At 36.3% G+C, this 19129-nt stretch overlaps 2 protein-coding genes across 2 annotated transcripts; both read left to right on the plus strand.

The window, feature by feature from the left end:
- The first annotated feature begins 701 nt into the window (after window positions 1-701).
- LOC307003785 (protein NATD1-like) lies at window positions 702-1707 on the plus strand. The gene is made up of 3 exons (XM_079622604.1): window positions 702-1046; window positions 1263-1381; window positions 1457-1707. The coding sequence occupies exons 1-3, from the start codon at window positions 875-877 to the stop codon at window positions 1571-1573; spliced, it is 408 nt and encodes a 135-aa protein (XP_079478730.1). The 5' UTR covers window positions 702-874; the 3' UTR covers window positions 1574-1707.
- Window positions 1708-4196: 2489 nt separating this feature from the next.
- On the plus strand, window positions 4197-8390 carry LOC307003742 (uncharacterized protein). Its single transcript, XM_079622525.1, has 2 exons — window positions 4197-4315; window positions 6574-8390. Exon 2 carries the CDS (start codon window positions 6610-6612, stop codon window positions 7141-7143), a length of 534 nt encoding a protein of 177 aa, XP_079478651.1. The 5' UTR covers window positions 4197-4315; window positions 6574-6609; the 3' UTR covers window positions 7144-8390.
- Window positions 8391-19129: the final 10739 nt, after the last annotated feature.

Below are 19129 nucleotides of genomic sequence, written 5' to 3' on the forward strand. Positions count from 1 at the left end.
TTAAGTTTTGATAAGCTTGGTAGAAACTTTTTACTTGTTTTAGTTGAAGTTAAGTTTTACTTGAAGTTAAGTTTTACTAGTTTTACTTTTGGGTGAACTATTCCTTTATTGTTCATAGAGTTAATCGGCAGTAATAAATCACTACATGTTAAATATTTAGATATCTTTGTCAGTGTAAGACGTTCATTGTTCAGATGCTGCGTCCAAGCATGCCGTTCAGGCTTTCTTTGAGTGTCTGCGGGATGAGCTTCAGGAATATGGGATAACCGTCAGCACCGTCAACCACACCTTCATAAAAACTCCAGACACAAACTCAAAGGACGAGGACGCAGCAAAACCCATGTGGACACGTGAGTGAACGTCACCGTCAGTTCATAATGTAAAGATCACGGTTTGTAGCTCATAACATCTTACTTGTTTGTTTGTATTGTCCACTATATTCCCCTGGACCTTCTGCTTGGACACTGACTGGAAACTGGAGACCTCAAAGCGAAGTCCTTTGGTGTGAACGCTGAAGAAATGGTCACTGAGATCCTGGAGACTCTGAGTAGCAAAAAGAAGGAGATTTTAATGTTCCGCTCCTTCATCCCTAAAGCAGCTCTCTATGCCCGATCTCTCTTCCCAAACCTGTTCTTCTCCATCAGCAGGAGTCAGAAACACTGCAGCTGTGATCTATCTATCTATCTATCTATCTATCTATCTATCTATCTATCTATCTATCTATCTATCTATCTATCTATCTATCTATCTATCTATCTATCTATCTATCTATCTATCTATCTATCTATCTCAGATGTGAGAGAGGAATAAACATGATCACAGCGCCCTCTGCTGTTGTTGTTGTTATTAATGCACTGTTTGGTGACGTCACATCATGGCGCGACACTTGCTGTCTGTAAACTTCATGTTTCGGTTCACTCGAGGATACAAGAACAGTCAACGACTCAAACACACATGTAGTGGATCATCATGTACTGACGCCTCGAATCTGTGTGTGATTCACGACAGACAGAATCAGCGCTTCACAATCACTCTCGACTGCGACGGTAAGAGAAAATAACGTTATTCATTCTGTCTCAAACCTAGAGAGCACAAAACAGCAGATTCAGTCGCGCTGATGTCCACTAGATAGGCAGCACTCTAGTTATGAGCCAGCATCACTGATAACAATATCCCCTGTGTGTGTGTGTGTGTGTGTGTGTGTGTGTGTGTGTGTGTGTGTGTGTGTGTGTGTGTGTGTGTGTGTGTGTGTGTGTGAGCAGGAGCAGCGAGTAGTGCAGCACTGAAGTACACTATCACACATGATCAGCTGGTGGAGTTGATGTCTACTGAGGTCCCTCAGTCTCACAGGGGGAAAGGTGTTGCTGCACACCTGGCGAAGGTCAACCGCTTTACACTCCCTCACTTACTCAAGCTCTGCTGTTTAACTCAATCCTCCTCTTCTTTTCTTCTTCAGGCTGCGCTGGATTTCGTTGTTGAAGAGAATATGAAAGCGAGGATCTCCTGTTGGTACATTAGGAAATATGTGGATGAAAATCCACATCTGAGATACCAGACTCATATTGAAGATTAATAAAGGCAGAATTAAACCTTCAGCACATTAACAGTTTATACCTCCATGTTGTAGTTTATGATCATTTTATATCAGTTTTTTATAAACCATATAAGTGACAACTCTGCTTAGCAACAGCATAGCAACCACCCAGGAAACCCTAGTAACCACTCAGCAATGTCACTTTTTATCAATTTCATTTTCTGTGACCTTGCTGAATAAAAGCACAATTTTCTTTATCTTTCTTTTTTATCTTACCGATTGAGTTTAATATTTAAAAAAAGAACTTCACAATTTCAATTCACAATTTTACACTCTATAAAAGTGTCAGTTTTAACACATGTAGTGATTGTGTTCAGGACTTTAAGACTTTTAGACTCACTGTATTGTACATTATTCAGTTATTCACGCTTCAACCTCTAATAGACAATGCTGCGTTTGAGAAAAGTTCATGAAGAGTAAACGGTTAATCAAGTTCACACTTTGAATCAAACTAAAATGTGACAAAATATTGTATTTAAATAACTTTTATTTACACTGGCCTGTTTGTTTGAGAACAGCTAACACTGCATACAGTGAACATTGGTGGCGAGTTGTTTGTTAGGCTCTACACAAAATGTATATAGAAAATTATAAAACACAAAAATTATAGTTTCACAACTTGTGTCAGATATGTGTTATATGTTATTTTTTATCAATCTGAACCGAACTTGGATCGGTCAACAGAGGTTTAGATGTTGACGTTTCATTGAATGTTTCATTTGAATCGTGATCAGATCAACTCCTCGGCGACCTCAATGGTACGGCCCAGCTACATATTAAAGCTTAGGTGTCCCACAGTAGTGAAGGGCAAATTAAGCTTTGGTGAAGCACTGAACCACTTAGAAGAATTGTTTTGAAAACGGGTTCATTACTCGAAGCTTCAGTAACAGCGACCTCGCCTGGTGAAGTGCCAAGCCTGCATCTAAATTATCCCGGCTAGATAGTGGACAGAAGACTTTAAAGGGATAGTTCACTTTACAATTAAAATTCTGTCATCATTTACTCACCCTCAAGTTGTTTCAAACCTGTATTCATTTATTTCTTCTGCTGAACACAAAGAAAGATATTTTGAAGAATGTCAGTAACCAAACAGTAGTCAGTACCCATTGACTTCCATAGTATTTTTTTTTCCTACTTTATATATCAAATATTATAAAAGATACGAATTATGTTTTATCCTATTAACAAAATACAACATACTAGCTAGGTCTATAATATGAATAGTTTTTTTTAAGTTAAAATTATACTTTATCTATTTGTTTTGTTTGATTACGAATATTCAATAGTAATTAAATTAATTAAATAGAAATACAAAATCGAACTAAAAAAAATAATTATATAAAACACAATCAAACCAAAGAAAATAAATCTTATAAAAGTTATGCAGGCACACATTTAACAATAATTGTCAAGTGACAAATAAATAAAATAAATAAAAACTCCATGCGTTAATCCTGAGGCGCTCTTTTTGTTAGCAGTTAGCAGTATTTTTAAACCGTCAGGATGGGACAAATTGAATAAAAGAGCCTTTCATGTTTCGTTTCTAGTTGAAAGAAGACATGGAAGTTTTTCTTTACGAGTGTCATGACGAAAGGCGCCTCAGGATTAACGCATGGAGTTTGGATTTATTTTATTTATTTGTCACTTAACAGTTATTGTTAAATGTGTGCCTGCATAACTTTTATAAAACAATGTTTTAACTTTATTAAAAAGAGAGATTTATTTATTAAAAGTTATAATAATAAAGAAAGAATAATATTATTTTTTATAAGTTCAATTCAGAATTGTTTATTTATTTATTATTCAAAAGAATTATGTTATTAAGAAAACTTTTATAAGTTTTAATAACTTTTATAAGATTTATTTTATTTGCTAGCATGAGTCTTTGTTTTAACGATTTAATGGAAAATATATATATATATATATCAAATATTATAAAAGATACAAATTATGTTTTCAGATTTATTTTCTTTGGTTTGATTTTGTTTTATATTAAAAAAAATTTAGTTCAATTTTGTATTTTTATTTAATTACTATTAGGCTATTTATTTGGAGCTGGTACAGCTCAGTGTGTGAATCTTTTTCTATTTCATAAGGAAAAAAACACATTTTATTTAAATTAATCATTTTAGTTTTTTCAGTCAATCATAGAATTATGTTGTGTATGGTCTAAACATGCTTTTCAATTAAATCAAATGTTCAAACACTCAAGCTTCGTTAAATTTACATTTGTAATCATTTGTCACAACAAAACAAATGGATAAAGTATCATTTTAACTTTTAAAAAACTATTCATATTATAGGCCTAACTAGTATATTGTATTTTGTTAATAGGAAAAAACATAATTCGTATCTTTTATAATATTTGATATATATATATAAAATATATATTTTCCATTAAATCGTTTAAAAAATATATTTAAAATAACGTTGTTTGAATATAACGCCTTGCTTCGCCCACTTCCGGCATCAGACTGTCAGGCTGGCGCACTGATCTATATAGAATGTCATTATATAGATCAGTGACTGGCGCTGTCGTCCTCACACTGCTATGACGTATGGTTCTGCGGTTCTGCAGTTGGTTATTATTGCAGTTTTGGGGCGGGGCTTAATGTCGCGGAACTCGCCTGTCAGTCTGGAGAGTGAAACCGAAAGCGTCGAATCAGAAAAATAGACGCCATTTCAGAGAATTCAAGATCAGAAATGGCTTCACATGTCACGGTAAGTTTGTTTAATAGCTATAATATCAACATTATTATCAGTAAAATGAATGTAATAGGCCCATCAATAGCATATAGATAGAGCGTCTAAACATGTCGAACTCAAACACGGTGATCGCTACGTCACGGTGGAAACTAACACTCACGTGAATGGATAAACTTGGTATTTTATTCGGTCTAGATAGCATCGGTCGTGGTTTGGTTTGACTTTAAATAACCATATGTGAATATATAGTTAACCCATAAACCGCAATAGTAAAGTTATGTGAGTTTATCGAACAATGACCAACCTTGTCGAAAGTAAACCGCCGCCGCGCCTGAAAGAGTCCAAATACAGCAGCCGAGACTGACATGAACTGTGCTGCAATCTGCTTACAAAACTGGATGATGAGTGTAGATGTATGTGCTGTTACTGAAAACAATAATAAACAAAACAATAAACACGTAAGAGCAAAATATTTTAGACTGAGAATATAAAGAAAGTTGAAGTCTGCAGTAGGCTGATCATTAGGCCTATCATTTATATAATTTACATGTATAATAATCCGAAGTTCAGCATCAAACTTCCTTATTTTTGATTAGTGCAACACAACATTCATAACAGGTCTGTTAAACACAAGCCCACAAACTTTGTAAAGCACACTTGCCAAATATCCCAAAGGAATGCAATAAAAAGTTGTGCAGTTTTTTTTATTTGAGTAATTCTGTTCATCATAATCATAATTTAAACTACACACTCACACACACTCATGCACACGCAGAACACACACATACGAACACACACACAGACTAAACACAGCTTTCACACTCACTCACACACACATAAACAATGTCAGTATTGGAAATAGTGCTGCACGATTAATCGCAATTAACCTGAATTCAAGCTTAAACTGGTTTGGCTTAGTGTGATTATGAAATCGCGCTGCTGGTCAGTGACATACGGCTCTGTGATCAGTAGTAAATGCTGCTCCATCTGAAAGCACTGCGAGTTTAACGTGCATTTGATAAAACATCTTTCCAAACATGAGAAGCATAATGAAAACAAAAGACAACATTTGATAACGTTTTTACTCCAAACTCACTTCATAACGTCAGTTGAGGGTTTGAAAACACCCTTCTGTGAGATGATGTGGCTTCTTACACAGAGTAAGGCACACAACATATTTTTTCATAGTATTCTATACAGTGATAAAGGCTATGTCGATTTAGCCTGGCTCCGCCCTCCTACGTACTTCCGCTCAATTTTCATTTTCCTTCAGTATATACGTCACGACCAAGCGTTAGCGATTGGTTATGGCAGATCCAGAGTGGCTCTGGGCAGATCCAATAGATTTAAACTTCAACGTACTGGTAGGACCAGGCTAATGTCGATTAGCATTTAAGTATAAATATACTTTATTAGCATGAAAATACCCGAGAAGGCTTGAAGAACTCAGATAAACCATATTGTTCCTGTAATGACGTGTGTTACCTACTTCTGCTGCAGGGGATATTTATTATGTGTGTGTGTGTGTGTGTGTGTGTGTGTGTGTGTGTGTGTGTGTGTGTGTGTGTGTGTGTGTGTGTGTGTGTGTGTGTGCGTCCTCTGGTGTTCAGATGGAGGAGCATTTACTACTGATCACAGAGCCGTGCTTCACTGACAAGCTCAGCATAAAAAAAACCCAGCCTCTCTTGGCCAAATCACGTGCGGTTTCATTACGATTAATCGTGCAGGCCTAATTGAAAATACAAAACTTGACCGCACAATAGAAAAACAAAGGTTACGTTTACATGGACAGTTTGGACACCTTTTGTTTCATCAGAATGAATTTATTCCAATTGATGAATCTGCACGTAGTGTTTACATGCACGCTAAATAAAGTGATGGGGTCTATATGTAACAAACTTAAAATCGGAATCTATTTTTTTATGTCGCACACTGCACGAATATACAGAGTTTCCCACTGTTTGCTCATACTATTCTCCTACATCGCTTCTTTTCTTTGTTTAAAAGAGCAGACTTAATATTTATCAATTTGTGCTGTGCTGCTTCTTTTTAACAAGCAGTAAAAACGCCCCTTCCCACACCTAAGACAAGATTTATGTGGATAAGAGTTAAACTTTACCACACAATAAACAATATAAATAACATTAAATCAAACAGTCCATGTCAGAAAGTTTATGAAATTAGAACAATCTAGTAAAACCAAAGAGTTTCTTTTTAATTTAATTTCCAAATCAAGTGTATTATTCATGTTTTTGTTTTTTTGCCACACACAGGCTTGACATTAAATCTCTCATCGATGTACCTGTATAATGAGTGTCTATGAGGAGAGAGAGGAGGACAACCGGACCTGTAAAATGAGTGTGAATGAGGAGAGAGAGGAGGAGGCATTTGTTGACACTCAGAGAGCAGCATCTCCATTATCCAGCTGTGTGTCCATGAAGAGTAACAACTCCATGCTTCAGCCCCCTAAATTCAGTGATGGACCATCTCCAGTATTCAGCTGTGTGTCCATGAAGAGTAACAACTCCATGCTTCAGCCTCCTAAATTCAGTTATGGACCATCTCCAGGATTCAGCTGTGTGTCCATGAAGAGTAACAACTCCATGCTTCAGCCTCCTAAATTCAGTGATGGACCATCTCCAGGATTCAGCTGTGTGTCCATGAAGAGTAACAACTCCATGCTTCAGCCTCCTAAATTCAGTGATGGACCATCTCCAGGATTCAGCTGTGTGTCCATGAAGAGTAACAACTCCATGCTTCAGCCTCCTAAATTCAGTGATGGACCATCTCCAGGATTCAGCTGTGTGTCTATGAAGAGTAATGTTGAAGATTTTATTATTTAGGAAATAAGTAATTCAGCTATATATTTGTACACCATTATTTCCCTGTGTGTGTCTTTGGTTTGACTTTTGGGGGGCTTACAGAATGGTCAGAATGCTGATGCAGCAGATGATTCTATTTAAGTTTGTCACATGGTGCAAGACCCTATCTATAGGATGTATGACCATTTTTGGAGGCACTGTATGCATATATGTGAAAAGCTAACCGATGTTCGGGAGTCATCTCCTGCGGGGAGTGATCTCCTGCAGGACCTCCCGCAGGGAGGTTGCTCGGCTTTGTTTTGTTAAATAAAGTCTATAACATTTCTGGCATCAAAGATCTCTGAGAAGTGATTTCATAAAAAGATTGAAACCACAACAAATGGCACCCCAGCGGGACTTGTTAGGAGCTGAAGAAACCACGAAGGGCATCTCTGGTGACCGGCACAAACAACAGTGGCCACTGTACTTTGAGGTGAGCATTTTTGCTTTTGTGTAAAGTATGTGTTGGTCACCAACTGCCCTGAAGTGGTAAGAAAAGCTTCTTCAAATTTAAAAGAACTAAAACAAAATTGAAAAAGGGGTCTTTGATTCCAGAAATGATTGCATGCAGTTTGACTTCTAATAAAAAGGCCTTGTAGATATCAAGTAGTTTGTAATAGCGCGGGGGAGCTCCCAGTAGTATTTGCCAGTGCTTATATGATCCTGTGTGGATTGTATGGACACTGGTGTTGCTGATTTGGCGCTAAGGTTTTGTTGTATGAATATGCAAGAATCTGTGTTTGCTTTATTAAGAGGGCCTAGATGGATAATAAGCAAGAGCATGCATACAGAGGGTTTGTATTTACTGATAAGGATATCAGTTGGTAATCTGTGTTTTTGTGTGTCAAGAGGGCCTTGATGGATGATTACGCAAAAAGCATGCACACAGAGGATTTATAAGGATTATTAGTGATCTGTGTTTTTCTTGTAAGTGGGCATTGAATGATACAAGAATAGCATGTACACAGAAGAAGATTTTATGTTGTCAAGTGGGCCTGGATGGATGACAACCGTACTGATAAGGATATCAGTTATTATTGATCTGTGTTTTACTTGTAAGTGGGCCTTGAAGGATACAAGTAAATAGCATGTGCACAGATGAAGTTTTAGCCTATGGTTAAAGAGGTATTGTTTTTTCACTGTGTTGAGGAAGTGAATCAGTGAATCTTAGAGGTATTGTTTTTGCTGTGTTGAGGAAGTGAATCAGTGAATATTTAATGTAGTGTTTTAAAAAAAAATAAAAAAATTGAGAAGTAGCGAATAATTCAGATCTGACAGGGAATGGAGTTCAGAATAGGGTGTGTGTGTGTGTGTGTTTGTGTGTCTCTGTGGGATCCTGTGTCTTGCTTGACTGTGCCTGTGGGTAAAAATAGTGACCCCCCTGACCCCACTTGAAAAGGGACAAAGAATGTGTGAATGGGATTTAGAGACATGTATAAATTGTTTCAAGATATTAACTCTGCAGATTATTGCAGTATGAAATAAGATAAAATAAAATAAAAATAATTTAATCAATGAATGTAGCCTAATAATATATATATATATATATATATATATATATATATATATATATTAATAGATCAATATAAATAAGATTGCACGTGCATAATATATTATATGATATATCTGAAGACGTCTAAAATTTGTATCTCATTATCCCTGAAGACAGAGTGGAAAAATTATTCCATTGCAGATTATTAAGTTTGTGTTAAGAAAAGTGTGCTGAAGGTGATCAAGATTGGGTGACTAAGTTTCATAAACATTAGGAATCTTAGAATTGTAGTAAATATTGTTGATTCAATAATTAAAAAGAAAAGATAAGAGGATTTCCTTGATGTTGGTTGAGAAAAATGTTATTCACCATGCTAGATTATTTGAACGCAGCATGCAAATATAGAAGAAAGATTGAAAGCTGATTTTATGATAGGGAAAATTTATTTATACTTAGATAATCAAAGTTAGATTATTGCTGATATTGAAAAACAGAAATAGCTTGCTTTTTCCTGCAATGAAGAACTTGCTTTACTAAAAATAGAATGGAAGAACTGCTGTTGTCAACCAGTGAGATTTTTATATAGAAGAACTAGTAAAAAGGATGGTTAAAAAGTGAAATTTAAAAGAGCTAATAGCTCAGGCACAATTGGACCTAGTATTTTTAAAAGTTAAATTTGATTCATGCAGATCTCTGAGTTTTCAAATTTCAGATGGCTTCACTGACAGTTTCGAATGAGGCCAAAGGTCAAAGACACGACTGCAGAAAGAGGAAGACAGAAGTGGGTAAGGGGCTTTCAGCTCCCCTCCTGAAATTGACTTTCTGGAAAGCTCAACAAGGAGAAAGACTGATTTAATGCTGGAAAAGGTGAAACGTTCACTTGAGACTTTTCCTAAGGACAAAGATAAAATCCTGGGATGCAAAACTCAGGCAGGATCAACTTCAAAGCCCAAACTGAGAAGAGGCAGAGAAACAGCAGAGGCTAACACCAGGCCTTTGAGTGACAGCATCGGCTGACGACATATGCAGAGTGACAGCCAAGAAGCTTCAACGGACTGATGATCTAAAAACAGAAGAACTGACATCGCTTCCCTTTCGGGCAAATCAGGTGTGGCCACTTCAATGATCACTCTAGAGACTGCTTCAAAGTTGGTTAATTATTATATTATATTATTATATAATTATTATATTAACTTTATTCATTTTAATTATTCACTGGTCTAATAGCAATTCTTTATATTCTCTGCTAAACTAACCCTCTCTGCTTTTTCAGTAGGTACAAGTCCAGCCCTATAAGAAAAAGAAAATATGTTGACAGACAGAAGTGGGTGCTCAAACTCACCAAAAAATTAGAACGGAGGCTGGATTTGGTATAGTGAGGGCTATTAGATTAAACAACTATAGGGCTAAAAGCATGATAGAATTATTCTCTGGCAAAGAAAAAGAAAGACAAAATGTCAAAGCATGATTATTATTGTAAAAGCATGATTACTATTGTTGACAAAGCAAGGATACTGGTCACTCCATCTTGTTTTGGTAAATTCTAGAGATAGATTGGAGGAAAAAATTACTCCAAAAGTCCAAAATTATGAAATCACAAACGTCAAAACTTGGATAATGAGTTGGAAATGTTACTGGCCAAGAATCCAAGATTATGCAGAGATCTCCAAATTTCTTCTTAAAAGCAGCTCATGAGCAAAGACAAAAATAATATGAAAGAAAAATTAGACCAACTAGGCCTATTATTCTAAAATATAGAGGATGTTAGAGTTTATAAAAAGAAAAAAAAAGGGTTTGTACCGGTATTAAACGGAAACCTTATGATCATGGAAACTTCTCAATAGTGATTGGACATAGTTGTGTTGACCTGATCAGACCTTGTGGCATTCCACAGCTAAAATGATAAGTTCTGCATTTAGAGCAGAACTTGCTGCAGCAGCCACTGGAGTGTGTGTTGGCCAATGGGTGTGACTGAGTATGAGTGAGAGACTGTGTTTGAAGAGACTGAGGCAAATCAATTATTTTGCCAATACAGCTGTATTTAAAGTTTAATATGTGGGCCCACAGGGCAAATTCTGCCCAATAAAATAATGACCATGGATGAATTTGATTAAATTTCCTGGTTGAAACTGTAGTGGCAATAGAAAAAAATGGGAAAAAACAGTGCCACATTTTGCGCAGCGCATAACACATCTTACTTTCCTTTCAGAATATCATGATGGAGCATAACACATCTGACTTTCTTTTCAGCACATCATGATGGAGCTGATTATTTGTCAAAAGTATGAAATAATGTCTTGTAACTTTTGTCTTGTAGCAAAGTGGGTTGAGTGTTGTCCAAGACGAATAGTGTGCTGATAGTGGGACTCAAAACAATGAGATACGTTTTGAATTGACGAATTGTAAAAAGTACATTTGAAATTGAATGTGAGAAAAATGTAAAGAGGGTGCAAATATGAAGATAAAAAGCCAAATTTATTTAAAAAAAAAAAAAAAGGGAATATATGGGTTCAAGCCCTGCTGCTAATGAAAGGAAACCGCTCAGCCCACATGACCATTCTACAGGTAACACCGAGGAGGACAATGGGCCAGATGAGCAGATGATTTAATATATGTTGTTGTCACTAACAGAAATAATTAAGATTTCATTCACAGATGACAGTAGCTCAATTCCAGGAAGGTTTCTGGGATGGTTCTAACAAAGAACCAGTGACTGTGCATTGTAATCTCAGAAGAGGCTCAAAAGAGGCTTGTGCATTAATCAGCAAAGTGACTTGAGTCCATGCCTCTCAACTTAAAATACACCAACAAGCCTCAACCCCCTCGACAACAGAAAGTGAGGGATCAATGATCTTCCCTTGCAAATGAGAGGAAACAACCCATTACAACAACTCACAAAGATCAACATGAATGGAAAAAGGAGACAAACTTGACCAGAATCACAGGAATGAAAAGTTGCAGAATGTGGGAGATTCACAAGGAGTTGTGCAAAGAAGAGAAGCAACAGAGTGAAAGAGATGAGTCCAAGTTCAGACAATACTCAAGATCAACCAAACTTTTCTAAAAATGTAATGTTAAAGCCCTTGAATATTTAGTAGCAACCTAATAATAACCCCACCAGAGAAGAAAATGTATGGTATGATGATAAAATGAATGTTAACGACTAATTCAAGAAATGTACATAGCATAATTGGAATTAAGACAATTCATAAAGTAAAATAAAGAAAAAGAACTAAAAGACATTTTAAAAAGATCCAAAAGGGTACTTAGTTTAAGGCTACAGTTGAAATTAAAACAAGTATTAAGACTGGCTATTAACAAATATTCGATTTTAATTTTAATTCATAAGATTATGTTATGATTCATTATGCTATTGACTAAATAAATATATATCAAGTAGTGCTAATAGGACGATAAACTCAAGTTAATTGGAAGTTAATCGAATTCAATAACAAGCAGGATCTTAAGAACAATCTATGGTACCAGAGGAGGGTCAAAAAAAATAATATTTGACATTCACATGAAGGACAGATTGTTACACCAACATCACTTTTGAATATTTTCAATCCAGATGCGCAATGGTTTTGACCAGTGCGCAAGGGGGGAATAAGGAGAGATTAAGAATATGGAAAAAATGAAAATTAAATGGCAAATCTGTCCACATGTGAAATTTGTGCCAAAAAACAAAGTTAAGAAAGGAACAGCGACACAAATAGGCGAGAAGGACTATTAAAACGCTTGATAATGGATTATGTGGACATGATATAGACGGGTAAAGGCAATGTTATTAGCAGAGGAAGGGCAGATGCAGAAATGGCATTTCTAACAGAGAAGTATTCCTTAGATTTGAAATGCTATCAGAAATAAATTCAGATAATGGGTTAGCAAGTTATTCCAAGAATATTGAAGATTAAAATGAATTGTATACGAACACTTAAATTGCACACAAGGAAGCTTTAATAATAAAGTTATAATGCTTTATGTTTTAAATGGTTGATATGAAAATGATGGTTTTAGATTTACAGAAAAAAGAAATGTACATATAATCAATATGTAAGGTAGTGGAAAAGTTATTTTCTAGAGTTATTTGTTCTAATTGTCTAATGAGTTTATTGAATGACTTTTATGAGGTAAATGTAACATTGCTCTGAAGCTTTCTTAGTTTGAGTAATTACATGGGACATAACTAGTTTATTCATGATAGTTTATTTAGAAATTAGTAGAAAGGAAGAAAAGGTATTCAGTTAAGAACCGCTTGAACTGAGGAGCTCCAATGAGGAGCTATAACACGAGATTAAAAATGTCTAAATGGTATTTATTGTTACATTTTGGTAATAAAACTGAATTTAAAATATGAAACTTTATAACGAAGCACAAAGTGATTTAAAGGATAAAAGGTGCACTACAATGTTCTGTTCGTTCATCAACTAAAAATGATTGACTAAAAGATTGATTCTTCGAATTTAATAATTGATATTCCTTCATAAAAAGAAGCAATTGAAAATGAGAAAAATAGGTATTTAACCCAGCCCTATTTTAAATCAAAATTCATATGGATCACGGAAAAATAAAAACGCAGAATGAATAAATTATTTATTATAAATCAGCAGAGATTTACTGTAAAGCTTTGTCTGCATTAGGAGGAAAACAATTACATGAGAAAAGTAGAAGGACTTATGTTTGAAGATCAGTGTTGCACGTTTACCAAATAATACTGCGCAGGGAAGAACATTTAGCGAATACAGGATTAAGTCAAAAAAGTTTAAGAGCAAAAAGTTAAGAAAAACTTGATTTGAAGTATAAACATGGTTTGCTAAATTAGGAATGTTTTCTGAAGTTGCAATATTGAAAGGTGGTTATTATTCTGTTGTGTACTTCCCATAGTAAGATCATTAGTTGGTAAAATCACTGTTAAACAAATGGAAATGCTGAAATATCAAGATAATGAAAATTAATTTTAAAGGGCAACCAATATTATTAAGATTGGGCTTATGAACCAAATTAAAATGTACAAACATTGGATGTTGATTCAAGTACCTCAAATAAAGATGAAGAAGATGATTGATGAGCCAGACCCTGGGAGTCTGGGTCGAAGAGGATATCTACACCGCAAGAATACTTTTAAATGTATAAGGGATTTTTATGTTTGACATACTCTACTGTGACAATAACAGGCAATGCTGAACCAACTTTATCCACACACTTATAACAATGTTTTTTGTTTTGTTAGGGAGAATTCGAAGTCTTTTACTCTCTCCATTGAAAGAAAAAAAGAAAATACAACTGAAAGAAAGAAAATGTATGGAGAGAGATGTTTGGCTCGAATGCTCCTCCCGAGTGTGGTGCGCATAATCTAGTCATTGGAAAAGAGACTGGGTGACTTGATTTAGTCAGCATAAGTGAGGGGGCTGGATTTTGAAACTACACTCTGGAAAAGGATACTAAAAGTGGGGCTTAGATAAGCCCCAGAGGAGGGAATGTTGAAGATTTTATTATTTAGGAAATAAGTAATTCAGCTATATATTTGTACACCATTATTTCCCTGTGTGTGTCTTTGGTTTGACTTTTGGGGGGCTTACAGAATGGTCAGAATGCTGATGCAGCAGATGATTCTATTTAAGTTTGTCACATGGTGCAAGACCCTATCTATAGGATGTATGACCATTTTTGGAGGCACTGTATGCATATATGTGAAAAGCTAACCGATGTTCGGGAGTCATCTCCTGCGGGGAGTGATCTCCTGCAGGACCTCCCGCAGGGAGGTTGCTCGGCTTTGTTTTGTTAAATAAAGTCTATAACATTTCTGGCATCAAAGATCTCTGAGAAGTGATTTCATAAAAAGATTGAAACCACAACAGTAACAACTCCATGCTTCAGCCTCCTAAATTCAGTGATGGACCATCTCCAGGATTCAGCTGTGTATCCATGAAGAGTAACAACTCCATGATTAAACCCCCCTATCTCATTGATGAACCTGCTGTGACCTCTGACCCTGCGTGAGTATCATTCACCATCTGCTAGAGCTGCAGGATTCTGGATGAATTGAGAATCAATAATTTTTTTTTGTTTAAAATAGAGATCACGATTCTGAATAGACAACTAAACAAAAAATATGTAATTTACTGGAGGTTCTGACAAAATTGTAACTGCTGCAGTCTATTAAAAAAATATTTAATTAATTTAATTATTATTACTTTAATTCTTACATTTCAATGAATGATACAATGATTTTCTTGCTTCATTACTTGAGGAGTCCGCATTTTTGAACAAGTCTCTTGAATTAATGATTCAATGACCAATACATTTTATGAACCCTCTGGGGACCAAGGTGTTTTTGTGGCCCTTGGGATGTTTTGAAATGCCCTGACATTTGTGCTTTTTTCAGTTATTTATAAACATGTTAATGGCAAAGGTGTAAATTCACTCTATATATAGCACAAACGGGGCTACCATAATATGTGAGCAACATGTATGTACATGTTTGTATTTTTAAGAGAATAATGTTTATGCGTGGTTATTGAAAAAAATTAAAAGGAAAGTTGCTGAAACGAGACCACAAAACGCATACTAAATATGTGTCCAGGAGACTTTTGACTAATGGATGTTGTCGCTTCGAGTTCTGGCTTCAAAATGATGTGAAAAACATCCTGCCTAATCATTCACATAAAACAATACATTGATTTACATTTTGTAAAACACTTTTTGTTTGGGAAGGCAATATGCGCAGTGGCGTCGACGATCCAACACCATGATGAATGGTAAGTGGTTCACACCTGAGGAAACAATGGTCCCCGCATAATGACCCCGCATAATGAGCCATTCAGGTGTGTCACACAAGAAGGAATGTGAGGACAATATATATATATATATATATATATATAAAATCCAAATATAAATTAAAGTCAAAAGCACATTTTATTACATAGTCATACCTGGAAACCAATCCTGTTCAAATAGGCTATATGAGCCATTCTAAGTTCAAAGTTAGATTTGGAAACTTTTTTTATACATGCAAATTGTATAATATCCAAGGTGAACATTTCTAGTAATTGTGCAGTTAATTATCATACTGTATTTTCAGAAAGTTTTGGAATACATCCTTTGCCCAAATGTGTCACTAATAAAAAAACAATAAATAATTTAATGAGAAGGCTTATATTGACCTATAAAGATTATTTTACATCTACCTTGTAAATATATTTTTGCTATTTTATTAAAAAGTGCTCACATGTAAATCAACAACAATTACAATTTTAACAATATTTCAAGTGTAATCTTTCTTTTTTTAAAGTATCATACATATTTCAAAGTTAAGGATTCATTAGTTTGATATAGCCTAATGTTACATTGGAACAAACACTATAACATCTATAGTTTATGAGTTTATTTTTGACAAAACATACTATATATTGAACATATGAGCAGAAACTGGCTAACAAAAGCTTATTTGATGTCTATTTTACAGTAAAAACTTTATAGTCTATCCACAACTAGTAACGTTAGCAACAGCGCGCATATATGCCGTTCATTCATCACACACAGAAACGTGATTCATATTTAAACAGTCTTTTTGCGGTTTACAGACACTATTCCATATCGCGATTACAACAAAGCATATAAGAATAAAAAACTTACTACTAATCCTCAACGTGATCCATTGCTCCTCGAAGTGAAACCAGCACTTCTGAGGTAAATTTCCCAGGATTATTCCTCACAGCCTCGCAAGATGACAGTACATTCATCTGATTAAATTTGGTGTGTTTTATCGAGCTGATGTGGCCGTTTTGCATGTTTGCATGTATTACCTCAGATCATTTGCGTTTGAATAGCGCGCGCTCTCCGTGAGCGTGATCACATTAAAAGATAACGAGCTATAATGAGCTGAAATGAGAACTCGCTCTTTTTATATAGATTACATAAACAGAGAATATTTGTTTTAGTTTTGAATTAGATAATTTAAAACTACACACTTAAATGATTATAGAGATATATTGCTCATGCCTGGGTGAATAGTATTCGCTGAGTTTTGTTTGAGTTTACAGACGTGCATTAGAAAAAAAGTTCACGGAGACGGAGAGGCAGAAAGCACACCCTGTATACTTTCTTTATTTTACAAAAGCACAATGTTTTATTTCGATTGTAAGTGGACACATAAAAAAGTAGACATTTAACAGCTTATTTTTTTATATTTCTTAAGTCTGTATGACCAAAAATGACGGAGTATTTTATGTCTATTTTGCTGCTATGTAAAAAAAAACGAGCAAAACGCGCCGGCGCGTTTTTGGTCCCCAGAGGGTTAAGTTACTTCTCGCCACCTACTGGTGTGACGATGTAATTCATAACATCTTTATTTATTTACATCTTTCTATAAGTGTAAAGTTCCCTATCTGTATGTCATGTTCAATGTAATATGGATACTGACAAATGGGGTCTCATATGGGAGCCCCAATCCCCTCTGAGTAGTAGAAAAATGGCCAATGAAATTAGTGAGTGAGATTTGCATACCATTCCCCCGGGCATACGGTTATTTGAGCTGGCCGGCAGCTCACTCATTCATTTTTGCTTCTGAGCCGAGGGGCTGCGCACAACAATCGCTCTTTCCAATCACCTGCTATTAAAGATTTTCTAAAAGAGCTGCAAAGAGGAGATCTCTCTTGAGGAGATCAAGGCGCATTCAGCAGTGTTTCTCCAGCTAAGGCAGAGTGCACAGTTAAGTGCTGTGACTCCCCCCGGGTGATTTGGCGTAAAAGAACAAACGTACCTAAAAGAGCAAGCAGGGGCTGTGAGCGTCTTTTTAAATATACCTTTCCGTCCTTGTGTTTTTCTGGATGCGGTCATTTCCTGTCCTTGTCTGATGGCCACGGTCACTGCCTCACATGTCTGGGCCGCTGAGACTGCGTTCGTGGATGATTCTTGTCCTAATTGCAAGAGCATGACCATGTCGACATCCTAGAGTCCCCTCTGCTGTTACCCAGACCAGTTCCTCTGCACAGCACAGGGCTGAGGTGGTTAACACCCAACTCGGTTCTTCCGAGTGAGGAAGCTATTTGGAATTACCCCGGGTATGTTGGTTGTCCCTCTGGTGCCGCTCACGTGGAGCCTGACTAGCTCTTCCCAGTCCTTCCCCACTGGCTCATGTGGACAATCAGACTCGGCTACATGATTCAGTTTGCCAGGCATCCCCCCAAGGTTCAGCTGGGTCCTTTTTACCTCAGTCGCAGGCAAAGACGCTGTGCTGAAAGCGGAGATTGTGGTCCTCTTGGTGAAGGACGCAATAGAGCCTGTCCCTCCAGCCGAGATGAAGTCAGGGTTTTACCAGATTGGTTACGACCAATCTTGGATAAGCGAGTCTTGAACTGGGCCCTTTCACAAGCTCCCCTTCAAGATACTAGCGCAGAAACACATCACCATGTGCATTTTCCCCCTTAGATTGGTTTGCAGCAAATGACCTGAAGAATGCATACTTCCACATCTCCATTCTGCCTCAACACAGACCGTTATTTCGGTTTGCTTTTGAGGTTCGGGCGTATTAGTATAAGGTCCTCCCCTTTGGGCTGTCCCTGTCTCCCTGCATCTTTATCAAAGTTGCGGAGGCTGCCCTTGCCCTGCTAAAGAGGACCTATTAACATCGAAGAATTAGTGGTTAAACTTTATTTATAATAATATTCCTCAGCAATTCAAGCACAATCTTTTGTTTATAGCTTTTATTTTGCATTATTTGCAACTAGGGTATATGTTTCTGGCTTCAGAAATCATCTGAAATACAGACGTTGCCACAGTTCTTCTGGATTCTTCATGTATATCTCATTATAATCTGAAATGTATCTCTGTTTTTCTCAGTATCATCAGCAGGAAGAGAAAGATAGCAGCTTCTCCAGTATCCAGATGTGTGCCTATGAAGAGTACCAGATACATGATTCACCCCACTGACCTCTGTAATGAAGCCGTGCCCTTTGACCCTATGTGAGTATATTAATGAACACTTAAAAATTAATGTCTTTACTCTTTTACATACCGTATATTCCGGACTATAAGTCGATCCGGAGTATAAGTCGCATCAGTCAAAAAATGCGTCATGAAGAGGAAAAAACATATATAAGTCGCACTGGACTATAAGTCGCATTAATTTATTTCACAAAATCCAAGAACAGACATTTAATATGGAAAGGCAAGTTATTCAACTACACAATAGCACACAGAACAACAGGCTGAATAGGTGTCCGGTATGTTAACATAACACATTAACAGTTATTCAGCTACACAATAGCATAAAGAACTGGGAGGCTGAATAGGCTAAATTAACATAACACCGTGTCCTAACCAGATGCGATGCGATAAGATCCAGCGACAAATAATTTGTCTGTCCACACTAGACGCGACGTGACTGCGAGATGGGTAAAAATCAATCAAAACCCACAGCCAATCAGAACAGCGTGTGGGCGGAGTCTCACGGCAAGCGCACGGAACCAGAGAGTA

The sequence above is a fragment of the Phoxinus phoxinus genome (genome assembly GCF_949152265.1).
Source record: "Phoxinus phoxinus genome assembly, chromosome: 1".
In the NCBI taxonomy this organism is placed as follows: Eukaryota; Metazoa; Chordata; class Actinopteri; order Cypriniformes; family Leuciscidae; genus Phoxinus; species Phoxinus phoxinus.